Here is a 19553-nt window from a genome sequence, read left to right as displayed (position 1 = left end):
ATATTTTTCCATGTATAAGACGCCCCCATGCATATTTGGGGGGACTCGATTTTAAGAAAATGGGGGGAGGTGGCACCATGTACAAGATGACTCACACTTTTTAGCATAATTTTTAAAGAGAAAAACCTAGCCTTACACACGGAAAAGTACGGTATATACCTAGGTATTACCGAAATGTATACTCACTGTTTCACTAAAGGACTTTCGACTTTGTGCGCTCATTTACCAAAGATGCGCTGTGCAAGCGGCGGCGCTTGTCATTCAAAACAGCGGCGCTTGTTAGACTTGGGGGCACTGGGCGGGTCTTTGCACCCCATTGGCACATATGCTAAAGACTCCCCTGGCAACTGGCATCCATGGGCAGTTGCTAGAACCCTAGTGCCCTGGCATGGCCCACTGCTGATGCCTGCCCAATCCCCACCCCTATATATGAATGACTCACCACTTTCGACTGTGACAGGCAGCTGTATCTAACCACGCTTTACATTCCCCACAGTACCCCTGAATTAGCATCGTTCATAAAGGGGAGGATAGATACATCCACTCATCTCTGCTCGGAGCAGAGTCATGAAAGCCAAGAAGCCCCCCTCACCCGCTGACAGGAGGAGGGTGTCAGCAGGGAACATCTTGTCCAGGGCTGCTGCAACCTGCAGCCAGCAACGCCAATCTCCTGGGTTTCCTTTGCATTGAATTTAGTTTTCCTGGGTGCAGGATACAGACACCTCTGTTAATGAGTGAGAAACAACTGAGTTGGATCTCAAAATAACCAGAAAGGCACTTCCCTGCTCTTGGCATGACAGCAGGGGACTGAACAGAGAAACTCAGCAGTAGTGGCAACCATAATTCTTGGCCTTTGCAGAATTTTCAGTGCCTTGGCAACTGTTCCTCTTTCCATTGCCGACAAGCAATATAACACTTTGAAATTGCTCTCTCTCTCTCTCCTCCAGTAGAAACCCAATCCAGGCCTGTGAACACAATCAGCTCTATTTATCAGGAAGTTGCAGCTCTCTCGCAAGATGCATGTCAGAAAGTCAGGGGTGGAGCGGTAGAAAAAAGAAGCGGAAGAGAGAACACAGTGTTCCAGGTAAGTGAGAATATCATGCCAACTTAAATAAAGAAAGCAGGAGGTATGCTGCCATGGGACTGTGGCTGCAAAGGGAGGGGCAGCCCCTAGATTTGTATAACAGGTCAGGACAAGAATAATGACAAAATGCGGTTGCTCCAGGTGTTGATATTTCCAGGCACAGTTTACAAGGAACGATAGAGAATCCACAATTTCCTCCTAACCAACATGAACTTTCATAACCCCACTACCAAACCCACGTGTTTTAGTGTCTATTAAGCTAGCATCAGAAACACATTCACATCAGAAATGCATAAACTGAATGTTAGCGGTTGTTTTTAAAGTTCATAGGGTTTTATCTGTGTAGTGAACACTTAAATTGCTCCTTATTCCCTTTAAGCATATTACCGTTCTTAAAAATCACAGGGAAGTTACAGCTGCTGAGGAACATGCACACCAATCACTGAAACAGGATAAAGTTGTTCTTGGAAAAAATCAACCCTAAGCCTGGAGGAATTTTGAGCGGGATAAGCTGCATGGGTCAAATCAATGCCATTTCAAGCAAGACGGGGGGGGGGGGCAGCCATCAACATAGACTTAAAAATCAAAATTCTTCCTATTGTACAAAGCATCCCTTGTGTCAAAAATTGTTAAAAAAAAGAAAGAGTATGAGAACAGTACCTTAGGTGTGGAAAAGTACTGCTCTGGGTGCCCTAAGGAATTTCTCATGAGGAATTAAAGGAAATATAGCAGAGGAGAGTGTTATTTTTAGGACAAAAAGATTTAGCCATCTTTTTAGGACTAAAAGATCTCAAGAGGCGGGGAGAAGTGTGTTTTGTAACAACTTGGCAATGATGTGCCTTTGGGAAATATCAAATTGGGAATTTATCTGACTGAAGGAGGGAGCCAGCTGGAGCCGGGCTACCCAGTTCAGTAAATTTCCTCTGTTGAAGAAGAGATATGGGGCTTGAGGGAGGGGGAAATAGGTAACGTGTTACCACTGATCCCAATCTTTTCCAGGCTGAAAAACAGTTATTGGAAGAGCCAGGTGGTGAGTGTCCAGGCGAATATTGGGGTTTGGGGTTGCCTCCTTGGAAAGAAGGACTGGGGAAGAAGCAAGCTAATACCCAACTGGAAGGAAATGGGTAATAATTGAGTATCTGTTTAGGAACTGGGCAGGGAATTTAGAGAAGAGATTGGCTAAAAGCAGACGAGGGTGTTTTTTGGTTGTTTTTAACGTGGGGGCTACGTTCCCGCCCGGAGCTATTTAAGGACAGGACTGAGCCCACCACCGTGACCCCCATACCGGAAGTGCAGCCCCCTCCCCTTTTATTTGGGGATGGCTGCGGGGAAAGGCCGCCGGGTCTCCTTCCCTCTTGGCCCCCCTCCCCTTCCCCAACTTACCCGCCCCAAAGAGCGCGGGAGTCCCGCCGTCGCTGCCATGCTGTTGGTGGTGCTTCTGTCTAATGAGGCCGGGCGGGGCCTGCTGGAGCCGGGGCAGAAAGGTTCCGCCCCTCGCCCGCCTCCAGCTCCACCTCTATTTGCCTACTTTCCATGCGGCTCTCCATGACAAAAAAGCTCGAGCTGAAAAGAGGGCGCAGCTCAGGACGCCTTTGTTTTCAATGTCAAATTTTGAAGGATGAGTGCGCCGCTAAGTATGTACAAAGGGCTTTGCTTCCCTTCCCCCGGTCGACTTCATTTAAAGGCGAGTTAAAATGCGAATGCTCTACAGCCCCAATAAGGAATCATATCGAGATTATATTCAGTACTGCGACGTATTCAGCATATTCTTATGTATGATTTAAAAACAAGCAAGTTGAGCGAAACAGAAACATTTACATTTACAGAAACGGCTACATTTAGGGTAGCTGATAAAGGCAAGATCAGAAGCACTGATGATGCAAGAATGAAGGGTGTCTGTTAGGAAAGGATTTCTGGAAATGTGTACATGTATTCTAGACACACAAACACATCTTCGTTTTTCTTGGCACAAATACCCTCTACAAAGTAGGGGGGATGTTGTAGCCAATCACACTCGCTTTCCCTACACACGCCCACTCACCCATCCAATGGCAAAGCTGGCAGTTTCACATACACCCTTCAAGGAGCACATGTGTCAGCTTTGCATCTGACTATGCACAGAGCAAGTAAACAGCAGCACAGGGGCATGGCCAACAGCGGGGAGGGATTCAAGAATGTGCACAAACACCCACGTCATCTGGCTTGGGTGTTATTTATTTTAAACGTTATAGCCCTCCCATAAACTTAGAACAGGGAACAGTAAATGGGAGGGCATAACACATCAAGTGTTCAGTTAAAAATCGGTTTGGACTGGAAAGCCACAACAGGAGAAAACTGAAAAGCAGGACTTCTTACTGGACTAACCAGTGGAAAGGCACCTCCAATAAAAATATGTCTAGGTATCCAAGAGTTACAATGCACAAGGCAGCACAGGAGCTGCTGTGTGAATCAGTGTCTAAAGTGTTAATCTGGGTCCAGAGTTGTGGTTGCTAAAATCATGTGCTAAGAGATGGAAAGCCCCTGTTTTTGTCTTCACAGCACAGCTGTGAACTCACTGACTGGCCATTGGCAAGGCACTATTGAGCTTCAGTCTCTCCTCTCACCCATTTTGTAAGAAAAAGGGGGCGAAATAATTATAATCCTACCCTACCATAAATGCTGGCTATGCTTACAAAGATCACTAGGATCATGTATGCAAAGGCTTTAGGGACTTACAAAAACTCATTTAAATCCTACATTTTATTGATGTTCTCCCTGTTTAGCCATGTCCTTGAGCAAATGACAGCAAGATCTCCCATCCTTACTGGTTAAAATAGTAAAAATTAACTACCTCACAGGGCTCTTAGGAGGATGAACAAGAGGAGGTCTTAAGCACCTGAAGACAATGAATTTTTTTTCAAGTGATAACCATGTATTTTATTTATTTTTGTTCATTTATTGTAAAAATGGGAGGGGAGAAATAAACACATTTTTTAAAAAATCTGAATGATGTAGAAAGTGTTTATTAATTGCCTAAAGCAGAAAGAGTGCATCCTGGACTCATGAGTTTTGGAAACAAAGAGGAGTAATCATCCAGATGGGAAAACCTAGAAAAAAACCATTCACTTACCCACCAACTATTGCAACATCTGTATTGGCATTCTGCCAGCTTTTCAATATGCACTTTTTTACTTAAGAATTCCTTTGATTGCCTGACCTGTCTCCTGTATTGTTTAGCTGTTTTAATTTCACATTTTAATCACGGAGGTTTATATTTTAATAGGGTTGTTTTATGGTCCCTTTTTAATTATACTGTATTTTAAGGCCCCATCTGTACTGCACATTTAAAGCAATATCATACCATTTAAAACAGTCATAGCCTTCCCCAAAATAATTTTGGGGGCTGAAGTTTGTTGTTTGGTGCTAGGAGTTGTTAGGAGCCCCCTCTTCCTCTCACAGAGCTACCATTCTCAGTTCCATGGAACGAGGGGTGACTTTAAAGCACTCTGGGAATGTGTGTTCTGGAAGGGGAATTGGGGTGTCCTAACAACCCTCAGCTCCCATAACAAACTACTCTTCCCAGGATTCTTTGGGGGAAGCCATGACTGTTTAAAGTGGTATGATACTGCTTTAAATCCAGACGTTATATAATTAGTTCTAAATCTTTTGGTTTAGAAGCCATCTAAGCATTGAGCAGTAGAAAATTTATAAATTTGACACACACATATAACGACGACATTGTCAGAGGGAGTGACCACAACCAACCCACCCATAGGAGACAGAGGGACTGAGGTTTTATGAATAGGGTTGCTATATTTTCAGGGCAGTACTATTGTTCATGTTGGCAGCCAGAAACTCAACATGTGAAGTTGCTTCTCGTGCAGCACTGGATGTTCTTGGGGGCATGGGGGGGGGGCATGGAGTGGCAACCAGTAATTCTAGCATGTACCTAGTCAATGAAGAGCTAATGCTCTGTTTCTCCAGGACATTAGTTAATTGGCTTGAAAGAAGCAATTAAGGGAGCTCTGGAGTAATTGATTTTGCTGCATGGACTGCTCATTACCGCAGAAGATGCTGGCTGTTCACGTAGCTACCCCCCCCCCAACAGAGCGGAGACACAGCTGCCTCTGGGGTGGGAACAGCTGTTAAAACAGGAACTGTGCCCAGGTCTCCTTGTGAACTCTTTATTCTGTTTATACAGACATCCTTTTCCAAGGCAGCATTCACAGCCAGCCTCAGTTGGAGCAAAGATATGCCAGAGATGCTTTTCAAAGGGTTAAACACAACCACTTCTGAGAACACAATGGCCCTGTTTAGATAGCATATATACTGCCCATCATGGAGATCTGGCTGTATATGTGTGTTAAAAAAGAGGGTACTCCTACAATTAATAGGCGGGGTTTGTTTTTTTTTCTCTCATGGCCATGAGCACATTCAGTGGCTGATTTCTGCAAATCAAGCTGTTCTTAATGGAACAGGTGCAAGTCAGGGCATTCTACTCCCAGCCCACCTCACCCCTGATCAGCTGGACATGCTGCAAGTTCTCTTTGCAAACAGATACAATCAATCTACCCACATGCCATTTGAACAGAGTTGGAGGAACAGAACAGAAGCCTGGGTAAGGTGCAAAAGTGGGAACGAGGCCGCAGAATCTAGTCTCTGACCAGGAGGCCCAACTCCTTCAGGTGGGTTCTCCGACTCGAATCATTTTAAAGCACTGTGGACACAAGGATTGGCTGATTTCACAGGATAGTTGTGAGGATAAAAGCTGCAGGGGACAAGCCCCATAAGCTCGTCAATTTCTTGGAGAAATCAGGCGGAGTGGTGCTTTTTTTTAGATGACAATCTTTGTTGGCCAAAACAGCATTAAAGCCCAATGAGGCGTCACATTTTTAAGTCAGTCTTTTCCAACGTATTTATTTAACAAGCAGATTCAGGATAAGAATTCCCATGGTCACTGATCAAAAGGCAAATGTTAAATATAACAAAATCTTCACCGCCACATGTTCAGCTTCAAGGTCCAGCTGACCTTGAGCATATTTGCATGACAAACAGGCGTATGGTGTTAATCTAGGAACTCCTTGGGGCTAAGCTGTAGAACCTGTTTTCAGTATTAAGGCCTGGAACATGTAAAGCAATATTAAGGACCGGGTTGCCACCGTTCTTCTGACTACGCTCCTATGCCTTTAGCTCCATGGCAAACAGGGTTATTCACTGGTCCAGTGGGCCAGATCCTTTTCTCCCCTAGCCTTCAAAGGACCAAATTTGATAGGTAGGTAGGTGGGCACCTGTCAACCGCCTGATGTCACAATTACATCACGTGATGATTGCTCAGGGCTTCGAAGCACTGCTTATCTTCAGGCTCAAGATGGGCAGTGACTTCAAACCTGCTTTCTACAAGGACTGGCTGTGTGAATCTGAATCTCACAGCCAATCCAGCGATGCCTCTGCCTGCCCCACAATTGACATCGCAAATGGGGTCAGGTTTGGGGCAGGTGGGTTTAGTTTGGGGGAAACAGCTTTGCAGGCCATAATTGGGTTGTGGGCCAGAGGCCCCTTCCTCCTGCCCTACATGGGAACATAAAAGTACAGTGGTACCTCAGGTTAAGTACTTAATTTGTTCCAGAGGTCCGTTCTTAACCTGAAACTGTCCTTAACCTGAAGACCACTTTAGCTAATGGGGCCTCCTGCTGCCGCCGGGCCGCTGGAGCACAATTTCTGTTCTCATTCTGAGGTAAAGTTCTTAACCCGAGGTTCTATTTCTGGGTTAGCGGAGTCTGTAACCTGAAGCGTATGTAACCTGAAGCGTATGTAACTCGAGGTACCACTGGAAAAGCTTGAGCTGTTGCCTTTCTGCTTGCTAAACAATTGTCAGAGACAGGCGTGGAAACCTGCTGTGTGGGGGGGGGGGGGAGAAGCATTCCCTTCATCCCTGGGGCATATCTGGATTTGTTATGTCTTTAAAAGTGCCACAGGGCTCTTACTGTTTTGGCTAAGACAGATAAAAACATAGTCACTATCCTGCGGACATTCTGTCTTTTCGAAAGGATGGCTTGAGTAAAAGCAACACTGGAGCTGCAGCTGTTCTTATAAGCCCACCTTATCAACTAACCACTGAAGACATTTGTGCTTTCCTTTCTGGCTCCAGCTAGTCTTCCAAGCTGGGATTCAGCTCTCTGTGGTTCTTCTGTGCGTATCCAAGTTCAGCTCCGCCACTAAGCACCAGGTTGATGCCAGTGCAGAACGTGGCCTCAGAAGCGAGGTACAGAGCAGCTGCAGCACATTCCGCTGGGGTCCCCATTCGTCCCAAAAGCTGCAAATACAGTTGAGAGGGAAATCAGTATTTTACACCTTATGAGTGTGCACAGCCCATTCCTCTTACCTGGTGCTTTTACTTCATACTCTTCGCGTTCAGTTAAAAGAAGACACAACTTCCTAGCCCCTGAGACTCAGTTAAAAAAACACCAAAACAAGTTTCTAGTCCATAAATCTGTGAGATCTCAAAAGTTAAAAGGTCAGGCTGAGAAGTTGATTAGTGAGACGTCCAATGTTTGCATGACACCTTGGCTTTTCCCATAACTAAACAGAAAAATTGGCAGCTACGACAGGGGTGGGAGGTTTTTAGCCGGCTGCATGTTGCTGAACTACAACTCCCATCAGCCCCAGCAAGCATGGCCAATGGCTAGGGATGATGGGAATGGTAGTTTAGCAACACCTGGAGGGCCACAGGTTCCTGACACCTGATCTAGGCAGAAATAGCTCATATATGCAAATGTCATTAATTTGCACACTATAGGGAGGTTGCAGGATCAGGGCTTCCTTGGTGCAGAGGTCTGGCTGTATTCCCCACCCCCCCAGTGTTGGCTATGTGATAGGAATTTTGAGGTCTTAGATATATGTTAAATGTTCATAAGTGTACCAACCAAGCACATACATAGATCAGCACAGGAAGACCGACCTGGAACCATTTTGATTCCCAAACTAACCAAATGTTTTCTCTGCAAGGTCAAAGGAAAATGGAAAAGCCTCCCCATTGTCTTTTCCTTCACAAATCCTGTCTTAAGGGTATGTCTGTGTTTGAATAGGGTGTGAGCCTGTGACCTAGCCCAGGAACTAAGTATTTATCATTACAAAAGACTGGCCAGGCTACCCCAGCAATCCAATCAAATAACCTGCCAGACAGGAGCTAAACAACAACAGGAGAAAAACAACATTCAAATTTCTGTTTAGATTGCCTTTTCTGTGATGCAGGTGTAATGTATCTGAGGGGTGGTCATAGGTTACACCCCTTCTGTGATGTATGTATGATGTTTCTGGGGGTGGTCTTGATCTACAGGGTGGCAATTTCAAAAGTCTTTATAAGGCCTTGCACGCCATTTTTCTGGGTTCCTCTTCCTCTCCTGCGGGTGAGGGGAGCACCCTGTTGCAACAGATCAATAAAGATCAGGCTTACTAACTGCTTTGCTTCTCAATATTCTCTGGTTGTCCTCTGTTATTCTCTCCTACCAATAGGGAACCTATGTAAGGACTCTATATGGGCTCTTGGATACCCCATAAGGGAAAAGTGTTAAGTTGTGGGTGAACATATCAGACGACACAGCGATTCTCCAAACAGCTCTTGTTTATTCACAGGTCAGAACAGAACTGAACTGAAGGGTACAGCCAGCCTGCTTATATAGAGCTCCAGTACAACGTAACTGTAACAACTTTCTGTAACTATCCAATCACTGAACGTCACTTTCGATCCCTTATTTGCATATGTGGACCTGAACTATCTACAGTATCCCCCTGCTGGCCCAGGGTGAGAACTTCAGTACATAACAAAAACGGCATTTTTTGTTTACAACAGCTACACAGCCCCCCCCCCCCCCGTAGGATGGAACCTTTTCTCTCTAGCTGCACCAGGCCTGTTTCCCCACAATGCACTTGCCTGAGCATCTATGCCTTCCTGGATCGTTGCTTCTGGGTCAACTGTCTGGCTTGCAAGCTTCTCCCACATAGGAGTCCAGATATTGCCAGGTGAGATGCTGGAATTCAAATAGTTGGGGGTTTCTTTTTTTAAAAAAAAAGAGGGGGGTGAAGAGGTAGAAAGCAAGGAAAATAGAGCAGATCCATTTCAAAATTAGTGAGGAAAGATGTCCCCTCTTTGTTATTTCCAGTAGTAGAGACTCCCATATCGACTTTAAATTTGATTCACAGAGAGCCAGTGGTTAGAGTATCAGATTAGGACCTGGAAGACCAGGGTTCAAATCCCCAGGCAGCCATGAAGCTCGCTGGGTGACCTTGGGCCAGACACCAGTTCCCAACCTAACCTACCTCACAGGGTTGTTGTGAGAATAAAATGGGGAGGGGGGAACCACGTACACCACCTTGAGCTCCTTGGAAGACAAAGGTGGTATATAAGGTAATTTATAATTATAATTCACAGTGAAATCTTATGCTTGGTTGCTAATGTCCTGCCAATAAATAAGTTGTGCTTCAGCTACATCCATTCCTGGAGACTGCAGATATGGCCAGGGTAACACCTGCCTGAGTTAAATCATGTCTAGATTTCAATCATGTCTAGCATCCCTGTACACATTGGGTTGACATCCTCACTGAGCCATCCACCGTTATCCACTATTTCCTGGTCAAGCCACCTGCCAGTTCAGATGTGAATTTAAGATCTATTTTGCCCCAATGTGTGCATCACATCGCACTTGCTAACACTGAACCGCATTTGCCATTTGCCCATTCACCAAGTCCGGAGGGATCCTTTCAGAACTTTGTGCAAAATCCTCTACACTTCCCATACTTTTGTTTGAAAAGGTGTCCAAACAAACACCCTGCACACATGGAAGGAGGAAAGCTGATCACCCTGGAAAGCCTCGTGCACAACAGAGCTTCACTGCCAGCTGCCACTACAGTACCTGTTGACTCGGACACCATATTTGCTCTCGTCGATGGCCATAGCTTTTGTCATTGCAGTAACAGCGCCCTGCAAAGTCAGAGGCATTAATAGGGTTACCAACGGACCAGAGGGGAGGAGGAAATGACACGGCCTCTGATAGCATCTTGCTGTACAGAAAACAATCTGAAGCTTTTCTTGGCATGTAAATTGACAACGTCCCTTGCGTTCCTCTGAAAGAAGGAGTTGACAATTAAAAGTCAGCAATCCAAATAACAGGCCAATGTTTTTTTACCGCTTTGCTCCCATCTTTGGTGCCTTTTTTTATTTTAATGATGTTGCAAATAAGTAATCCCACTGATTTACATCACCCACAAGAGGCTAATCCGAAATTGAATAGGTTGAAAGACAGAAGAGTCCTTAGTTAAATTATGGAATTCTGTTTTAAAAAAACAAAACAAAAAAACTGCACTGGTCATTTGTGTTACATGGAGGTTTAAGCCTGGTGTAATAAAACTAGTCAATTTGTTTTGGCCAAAGTAAGCAAGCACACACACACGCGCGCACACACACACACACACTGGTTTAGAAAAAATTGCCAACTGACCGGAGTGAGGAAAGCTGTCTCACTCCTATGTCGTTAAACAGCAGCTAGATATGTGGAAATCAGAAAGTGGATTTTCAATGGCATAAAGACAGGCACTATCGTTTGGGATTATCCCTTGTGATTAAGAGCACAGAAGCAGATGCTTGTAAACAAAAGCTTTACAACCAGAAGGGGAGGGTGGGAAGGATGGGCGCCTGAATCCAAGTTCTAGATGTTGCTCTGGATTACCTTGGTTGCAACATATGGCACCGCATTCTTCTGTCCAATGAGACCAACAAGGCTGGCGATGTTGATGATGTTCCCTTTCGTTTTGCGGAGGTGAGGCAGGGCGGCCTGCTCGCGAGAGGAAAGATCCCGACAGATGAGGCTGCCTTGAATGGAGCCAGACCATTGATCCATCTAGCACAGTATTGTCTACTCCAGAAGTGGCTCAGCTGGGACCCACCCTTAACCCAAACATGCATTTAGGAACCCACTTCCGAATTGTTCTCATGGTGTGTTTGTTTGGTGCTGTTGCAACCCACTTTAGATCATCTTAGATCCCCACGTTGTAGAGTCCATGACCCACCAGTTGAAGATTAAAGGTCTTGACTCCAGGAGTAACCAATGTGACCTCCAGGTTTTGTGGACTCAGCCCCAGCAAGCAAGGCTAACAGGCAGGGATGATGGGAGTTGTAGTCCATTGATGTCTGGAGGACACGCTTGGTCTCCTACGACTGAAGGACTTTCCTAGGAGGCCTACCCAATATTACCAGACAGAGAGCCTTCTCGGTAGTGGCGCCTGCCCTGTGGAACACCCTCCCATCAGATGTCAAGGAAATAAGCAACTACAGTGGTGCCTCGCAAGACGAAAAGAATCCGTTCCGCGGGTCTTTTCGTCTTGCGGTTTTTTCGTCTTACGAAGCAAGCCCATTGACGGAGTAGCGCTATTAGCGCTATTGACATTTTAAGGGCTAAAAACGGCTTTTTAAGGGGTGGGGGATTAGCGGTTTTGCTGCTAAAATGCTTTTAGCAGCTTAGCGATTCAGGAAAAGGGGTTTTGGAGCGGGGAAAAAATTCAAAATTTTTCGTCATTTTTCGTCTTGCGAAGCAAGCCCATAGGGAAATTCGTCATGCGAAGCGCCTCTGCAGACGGAAAACCCTTTCGTCTTGCGGGTTTTCCATCTTGCGAGGCATTCGTCTTGCGGGGCACCACTGTATCTTACTTTTAGAAGACATATGAAGGCAGTCCTGCTTAGGGAAGTTTTTAATGTTTGATTCTGTTTTTAGTCCTCTGTTGGGAGCCGCCCAGAGTGGCTGGGGAAACCCAACCAGATGGGCAGGGTATAAATAATAAATTATTATTATATTATAATTATTACTTTAACAGGAGAGGCCAGGGATTAAAGCTGGGTTTTTTTGAGAGTCGTTTAACAATCAACCCCTCTTTCCAGGGAGCTCTGGGAACTGTAGGAGGGGAATATGAGTCTCCTAACGACTCTCAGCACCTGTACCAATTTACAGTTCCCATAATTCTTTGGGGGAAGCCATGACTGTCTAAAGTGGCATCACAGGGCTTTAAATGTATGGTGGAGAAGTGTCCATGTGTCCCTGCCTTCTACCCCTACCAGTCCTAAGGAGCTCAGCCACTGCTAGAGAAGCAGGGATATAAAAAGACAAGATTTCGTGCAAGGGGGAAAGAGACCCCCCCAAAAAAAAAATCTCTGCAATTTCAGAACATTCAGTACAAATAATTCTCAGCCAGATGGACCAGTGGCCTGGCTTGGTATAAAGGCAGTATGCCAAGTACAAAATTGGAATCGCTCACCTTAGCAGCTAAGAAGCAGCTCACCACATTGAGGTCCATGAGGCTGCGGAACTCCTGCGCAGACACGTCGTCTATGGTTTGGTCAGGAGGATCTGTTTGCAAGAAGACTCAACATTCATTGTCGTTCCTAAACCATCTTAGAAGGGATGTAAATATTACAGATCCAACATCAGATATGAAAATGAGAGTAGGGTGTCCCTCCCTCCCCCCAATGAAAAGTATCCTAATTCGTTTTACTTCCTTTCCAATAAGGGCTTTTGCTCCTTGACTTAAAAGGTACAACACCTGCAAGGATATTCATGGGTCAGAGCGTGAGCCCAGAAAAGAAAGGCAGCTCATGTAACAGAGCAGCTAGGAGTCAAAAAGTTCCCATAGGCTCAACCCTCCTCATTCCTTTCCAAGAGCAGCCTCAAACAAGCAACTCCCTCCCTCTCTCTCTCAACCTCAGTCCTCCGTCTGCAAAATGGGGATAATAGTAAGCATTGGAGCTGATGGAATAACTCATATGAAGTGCTTAGAATGCCCTACACCAGGGAAGGGCCATGCATTCACTCAGTGGTAATCTGTTGGAGGCCAGAGGAGGTGAAAAGCTGGGCCACCCCCCCCCCTTTTCCCCTGCAACTCCTCTACACGCTCTTTCTGCTATCCTGTTGCCAGGGGTCTGAATGCATTGTTTGCAGAGAGCTTTGCCCCCCCCCCATGTCTCCCTGCCCCCTCCATCTCAACAGGCTTCTACCAACTTTCATGAAAACAGCCCACAAGTTCTCCTCCCCTGTCCTAAACTGTCAAAGAAACACAGACATTCACTGTGATTGGTTTTCTCTTCGCTTTTGTAAACAGACAACCACAAAGCTGTCTTTCCTCCGAGGTTCCTAGTCCTCATGGCCGTTTGGTTGTCGTTGATTAATCAAAGAAGGCCCCACCTCCCAGGAGACAACCATCCCGATTCTTCCCAAAATTTTGGAAACAACTCACGGCTTCCAGCATTGTTCACCAGGCAGTCAAGCTGTCCGTAAAGTTCTATGGTCACAGAAACCAAAGTCTGCAAGGAGGGGCATGAATATAATTGCCGCGGGAAAGAGAACAAAAAAAATCTCTACAATTTTAGAACATTCAGCTACTTGAACGAGAGTGAGGAGCTATGCCACTATTGCCTAAAAATATCATAGCTGTGTAGAGTAATATCTATAGATAACGAAAACACATAGATGTTTAAAATCAGAGATCATCAACTAATGGTTATGGAAAGATGTGTTCTTAGTTGCCTGCACAAGTCTGGTGGAATAGACAAGTTTTCAGCAGGCTGAAACAGAAGGTGCTTTATATTAAATTACTTTATTTGGCAATTGCTTCTCTAACTATTGGAAATGTGTTTGCTCTATTCAGCAGTCACGTTCGGGTGACTTCTGCCTTTCATTTTTATCACATTTGTTACTATAAGGGTGCACTTTTAAACACAGTGTAGCATGCATTAGTGTAGTATTTATTTAAGACATGTATCAACATTGGCTTTAATGTTACAGCGCTTTGGGTCACTTTGGTGAGGAAAGCACTTAGCAAATAACAGGGAAATTATTCTGAATCTGTGGGAAAAGGTCAGACACAGACAGCAAGAGGAATGCCCCCAAAGGCAGAAAATTTAAATAACAGAGAGCTGGAATTTGGGGTAGGGCTTTTGCAACCTGTTCAGCAAAGGAAAAGCTGGTCTTGGAGGTGCCTCAGAAACTCCCCCAATTTAATACTCTTCTTCCTCCACAGTTGCAGCTTACCTTAATGTCTGTTTCACGAAGGACATCGCAGACCTCAAAGTGACCTTCCCCAGGCCCTGCAGAATCATTCAGCTCCTTTTCAATAACTTTCCCCCTTTCCCCTGAAGGAAAATATAAAAGCTCAGTCACAACTAGCAGAGTTACCTTGGCCTTCTGAGGAGCAGAAAAGAAAGGAAGGACACACACAGAACAACGTTGTCCCCAGCGAGTGGACTCACAAAGTCCTATGAAGCCACTTCAAACTGCCACGGCTTCATGTTAAGCTAAACTAATTGGAATAACTTGCAAATACCAGATAGGCTTAGGATTTAAATACGTAATGTGCTGAATCAATATGTTTAATGTTGAATTGGAAAGAAAGAAAGATGTTAAGCGATCAAGTTAATTTTTAAAGAATATTGGATTTGGAAAACCGTTAAAATGATATACATTGATATTCAACCAAGGGGACACGAGGAAGTCACTTAACAATGTAACTAAGTTTGATTTAATACAGTGGAGATTTATGTTTGTTTATATGTCTGTTCGTTTAAAGTTTTTTTTGGGGGGGAATTAATAAAAAATTTTGAAACCCCCCCCCCAAAAAAAACCAAACTACTACGGCTTCTCCCAAAGCATCCTGAGAAACATTATTTGTTATGGGTGCCAAGAGTTGCTAGGAGATGCCCCCCCCATTCCCCTCCCAGAGCTACAATTCCCAGAGCTCCCTGAGAAGAGGGACTGACTGTCAAACCGCTCTGAAAACTGTAGCTCTGTGATGGGACTGGGGGTCTCCCAGCAACTCTCAGTGGCTGGTGTTGCAACTGGCCCAGGCTGGAACAAGAGCGAAGAAAGGCTGCCCGAGTGACATGACCCAGGTTTAAATCCTCGCCACAAAAAGGCCACCACACAAGTTGCTAGTTCTCAGGACCAAACACACACCTTTTTCCAAAATGAAGAAAATCTCCAGGAGGAAAGAAAGAGAGCGGGGCTGTATATTGTCACTTGAAGTGCAGTGTGTAGGTTATGTTTGCTTTTGCAGCAAGTACACAGGCCGGGGATTAGGTTGCCCCCTTTTCCTGGCAGGGCTCTTTATACAATTTGACACCTACTTGACAGAAATTCAAAGGTGCAGCTTCATCACTGCATCTTTTTTAAGTCTGCATCTGTAGAATATCTACCTCTGCCACCAAACTGAAACTGTTTTTTCCAGCCATGCTTTTCTTTCTCAACTTTCTTGGGACATTTTGCTGCCCTCTGCTGTCTTAACCTTGCATATCTCCTTTGCATTAGCCAAACCGATTTGGATATACGTACAGTGGTACCTCGGGTTACATATGTTTCAGGTTACAGACTCCGCTAACCCAAAAACAGTACCTTGGGTTAAGAAATTTACCTCAGGATGAGAACAGAAATTGTGTGGCGGCAGTGGGAGGCCCCATTAGCTGAAGTGGTACCTCAGGTTAAGAATGGTTTCAGGTTAAGAACGGACCTCCAGAATTAATTAACTTCTTAACCCAAGGTACCACCTGTATTGGGAGTGAGAGACCGAGGGGGCCCTTTAACAATGAGTGGGGGTAATGAAAAATCTCCAAGCCTCACCTTCAGATCCTGGGGCACAGAAGACTACTTTGGCTCCATGGCGAACTGGGAAGGAAAGTTAGGGGAAGAAATGAATGCAAGATAAAATATCCCAGAGGCCCAATTCTCAGACATGCATGCAACTCACTTGATCAGGAGCATAGAAATCATCCCAGAGTCAGACCCTTGGTCATTTGTCTACAGCAGAGATTCTCAAACTTTATTTCTCTGGGCCAGACTTAAAAAATAAAAATTTGTTCATGCCACACCAATTTTTTAATTGATAAGAAATCGGAATTGGAAAACAAAAAGAAACAACTCCTAGCAGTGCATGCTTTATAACATAGAATAAAATACTTTAGGACATGGGGCATCCAGAAAGTATTAAACAACGCAGCTGCATAAAAACATGACTCACCCCAAAATATAATTATAAGCAAGCCTCTTTTATATGTACCTTAAGTATGTATAATACAAGCCTAATGAGAGGCATGAGCTTGCTTTTGCCGGGTAATCTTCCTCAATTATATCAGGTCTAATTTGAGACAAATAATTACTGTCATCTCCTCATCAACACAAATAAATATTTCTCTTTTCTGATCTTTCAAATTTGTCAGAGTTGAAAATCCCTGTCACAACAATATGTTGTGGAGAACTGTAGAAGTGTAGCCAATGCTCTTGAATAATAATAGTATTTTGATACTATACTGTGCTATACATCGTACCTTGGTTTTCCAACAGCTTAGTTCACAAACAACTTGGAATTCGAATGCCACAAACCCCGTAAGTAGGTGTTCCAGTTTGCAAACTTTGCCTCGAAGCCAAACGTCCAGTGTGGCTTCCGCAGCTTCTGATTGGCTGCAGGATGCTCCTGCAGCCAATCGGAAGCTGCGCCTTAGTTTCCAAACATTTCTGAAGTCGAACGGACTTCCGGAATGCATTCTGTTTGAAAGCCAAGGTACGACTGTATTACACTATACTGAAATGCTTAAATGTTTATTTATCCTTGCATCTTCCTGCCACACTTGCCATTCTCCCCAGCCACACCCTTTGAGAACCACTGACCTACACCAGCTGACAGACAGGGGTCTTTCCAAGCCTGAGCTGGGAAGACAGAAATTGGACCTTCCGCATGCATCACAAACGCCTTCAAGTACTGCACAACTGATGACTGGCAGCGAAACATATGAACCTATTCGGAACTCAGATTCCTGTCTTTCTGCATCCTGTCAGAGATTCCCTGCCTTTAGTGACAAGCAGATATTCAACATATGCCTATCCCCCAAAAAGGGATGTCAAAGAGGGCCTACCTGTCACAAACTCTTAATTTAATTACTCCTTTTGTTCCCTGTTTGCATTCCACACTTACTTCCCCTCCAGCAAAAAGCCTACCAACCAGAGATATAATTTCAGGCATCTGTTGAAAGAGACTGTAGTCCATGTTGATGCCATGATGAATCTTCTAGTCTTTCAGGTACCACAAGATTCATGTTTTCATGTCAGGAAAACCAGCTTTTCTTATGCTTCCTAGGCAATTAGATCCAGATGCTCCTTTTGCGGCTGCTCAACCTGTCTTAGACTTCAGATTAAGGCCTTACCATCCAACCCCCTAGGCTCTGGCCATTAACAGTGGAGACTTACAGCTGGAAAATCACCAAGTAAAGCCACATATGTACAGAAATCCTGCCAGAAAAAGATGTCCACCTTGTTCTTTGAAATGTGCATATTTTGTTAGCCCAACATGTGGGGCTAACAAAAGACAGAACTTTGTGCCTTTAACACAGGGATGGAGAGGCTCCCATCAGCCCCCACCAGCAATTACCAGGGATAATGGAAACTGTAGTTCTGTGACATCTGGAGGGGCTACAGATTCCTCTTTCCCACTTTAAGAGCTTCACAGCAGAGAGAAAGTAAGCATGCCCTGCATTTCTTGGTAAAGGTAAAGGGACCCCCAACCATTAGGTCCAGTCGTGACCGACTCTGGAGTTGCGGCGCTCATTTCGCTTTATTAGCCGAGGGAGCCGGCGTACAGATTCCGGGTCATGTGGCCAGCATGACTAAGCCGCTTCTGGCAAACCAGAGCAGCGCACAGAAATGCCGTTTACCTTCCCGCAGGAGTGGTACCTATTTATCTACTTGCACTTTGAGGTGCTTTCGAACTGCTAGGTTGGCAGGAGCAGGGACTAAGCAACAGGAGATCACCCCGTTACGGAGATTCGAACTGCCGACCTTCTGATCAGCAAGTCGTAGGCTCTGTGGTTTAACCCACAGCGCCACCCACGTCCCATTTCCTGGTAGGGAGACTGAAATTGCTTCAACAGCACATTCTCCTTTCCTCCACCTCCCCATTTCTGAAAAAAAAAGAGCTCATGTCCGGGCACCAGTTCCTCTTTTCAGTTCAAGGGCTCAGCACTGACCCATGCAGCAAAAAACAACAACAGCAAAACATTAACAAAATGTTTAACAACAACAAAACATTAACAACAACAAAACATTTCCTGTTCAGGGAAGTTTTTAATCTGTGATATTTTACTGTATTTTTTGTTTCTATGGAAGCCGCCCAGAGTGGCTGGGGAGGCCCAGCCAGATGGGCGGGGTACAAATAATAAATTATTTTATTTATTTATTTATTTATTAATTATTATTATTATTATTACTACTACTACTACTACTACTACTACTACAGAGAAGGGTCAGTCCAGAGTCCTTCTGACTGAGGCATCTTAAAGTCTCATCAAATGTATTGTGGCATAAGCTGCTGTGTGCTAGAAGCCTTATGGATGACCACGACAGCAATAAATCCATGGTCTTTACAAACACATAGGTCCATCTAGCGCAGCATTGTCCACGCTGACTGGCAACAGCTCTGCAGGGATTTAGGCAGGGGTCTCCCTCCCAGCCTTGGAGATGCTGGGAACTGATGCTAGGAAATGTTCTTTGCCCTGCCTCAACACGGGGACAAACAGAAGAAGACGCCTTTACCCCGGTATGGCTCCCAACAAGACAATGACAATAATCCACCAACAACATACAAATCAATATGGCTAACCCAAAACACCCACCCACCCCACTCACACACGAAAACAAAGATCACCACAGCCAATCACAAACAAACAACCACACCCTAGGACAACCCCAACCTCTCTCACCACCAAGGAAACAAAAGTAAACAGCACAAGCAACGCTGACACCAAACCCTACATACATTAAGCATAATAGAAACATCGCCACCCGACCCCACCCCCACCCATCTTAACTCCCTCCACCCCCCTTTGTTTCTTTTCTTTTTTCTCCCCCTAGTGTCTCAACAAATGAAACGGATTTGTAAAAATGTTACATGGAAAAAATACGAGAGACATTACACTTACTTCTGTAAAACAATAAAATCTTTAATAATAATTTTTTAAAAAAAACTATGTCCAAAAACTTTCGGTTTTGCAATAACGCCAACATTGCCTCTGAGCTCGTGCAGAGCACATTCCTATCAGAAGCAACTTTATCCAGTCCCTCTCCGATCTCAACACATACAGATTGGGGAACAAGGTTTCCAGGTCAGTCTTCCTGGCATATTTGAGCCCCGGCACTTATTTGTAGAACCTCCTTTGCCCCCAACCCCCATCCCCACCCCCGGTTCCCTCCACCCTCACCAAATTCTCTCACGATGCCTTCGCCAATACCCCGGGTGCCCCCCGTTACTATGACGACCTTGCCCGGGTACCGCAGCCCAGTTGCCATTCCAGATGTTGTCGCTGCTCCTCCAAATCACGAACATCCAGCTGAACTTTGGACGCAGACGCTGCAACATGTGGTTTCGCCCATTGCGCATGCTCTGTGTCTCCGGGCATGCTGGGAAATGCAGT

General features: G+C 45.0%; 2 protein-coding genes and 1 long non-coding RNA gene across 11 annotated transcripts in view; 1 reads left to right on the top strand and 2 right to left on the bottom strand.

The window, feature by feature from the left end:
- Positions 1 to 3625, bottom strand: part of LOC310663602 (branched-chain-amino-acid aminotransferase, mitochondrial-like) — a 24079-nt gene extending 20454 nt beyond the window's left edge. For all 3 annotated transcript variants that reach the window (XR_014504537.1, XR_014504538.1, XM_083411644.1), the window contains exon 1: positions 2468 to 3625. Coding sequence is in view for 1 of the 3 variants with exons in the window: in XM_083411644.1 (XP_083267770.1) it covers positions 2468 to 2506 (39 nt within the window). In the remaining 2 variants the exon portion in view is untranslated. The remainder of the gene's footprint in view (positions 1 to 2467) is intronic.
- Positions 1 to 5353, top strand: part of LOC310663627 — a 12706-nt gene extending 7353 nt beyond the window's left edge. The window contains exons 3-4 of one of the 3 annotated variants that reach the window (XR_014504543.1): positions 948 to 1084; positions 2084 to 2469. This is a non-coding gene — a long non-coding RNA (uncharacterized lncRNA). Of the gene's footprint in view, positions 1 to 947 lie in introns of all 3 variants that reach the window. The other 2 variants (XR_014504544.1, XR_014504542.1) reach the window with 2 other exon arrangements.
- HSD17B14 (hydroxysteroid 17-beta dehydrogenase 14) lies at positions 5234 to 19553 on the bottom strand. 5 transcript variants are annotated; one of them, XM_083411650.1, is made up of 9 exons: positions 19412 to 19553; positions 15715 to 15759; positions 14134 to 14234; positions 13340 to 13406; positions 12365 to 12456; positions 10786 to 10890; positions 9973 to 10040; positions 8994 to 9090; positions 5234 to 7376 (listed from the first exon to the last, which is right to left on the bottom strand). In XM_083411650.1, the coding sequence occupies exons 1-9, from the start codon at positions 19536 to 19538 to the stop codon at positions 7212 to 7214; spliced, it is 867 nt and encodes a 288-aa protein (XP_083267776.1). In that variant the 5' UTR covers positions 19539 to 19553; the 3' UTR covers positions 5234 to 7211. The 5 variants fall into 5 exon arrangements, with proteins under 5 accessions (XP_083267776.1, XP_083267777.1, XP_083267778.1 ...); XM_083411651.1 differs by having other exon boundaries at positions 19399 to 19534; XM_083411652.1 differs by having other exon boundaries at positions 19341 to 19512.

The sequence above is a fragment of the Podarcis tiliguerta genome (genome assembly GCF_965153285.1).
Source record: "Podarcis tiliguerta genome assembly, chromosome: 13".
NCBI lineage: Eukaryota > Metazoa > Chordata > Lepidosauria > Squamata > Lacertidae > Podarcis > Podarcis tiliguerta.
Note: the sequence above shows the minus strand (reverse complement) of the source record. Positions and strands in the feature narration are given on the sequence as shown.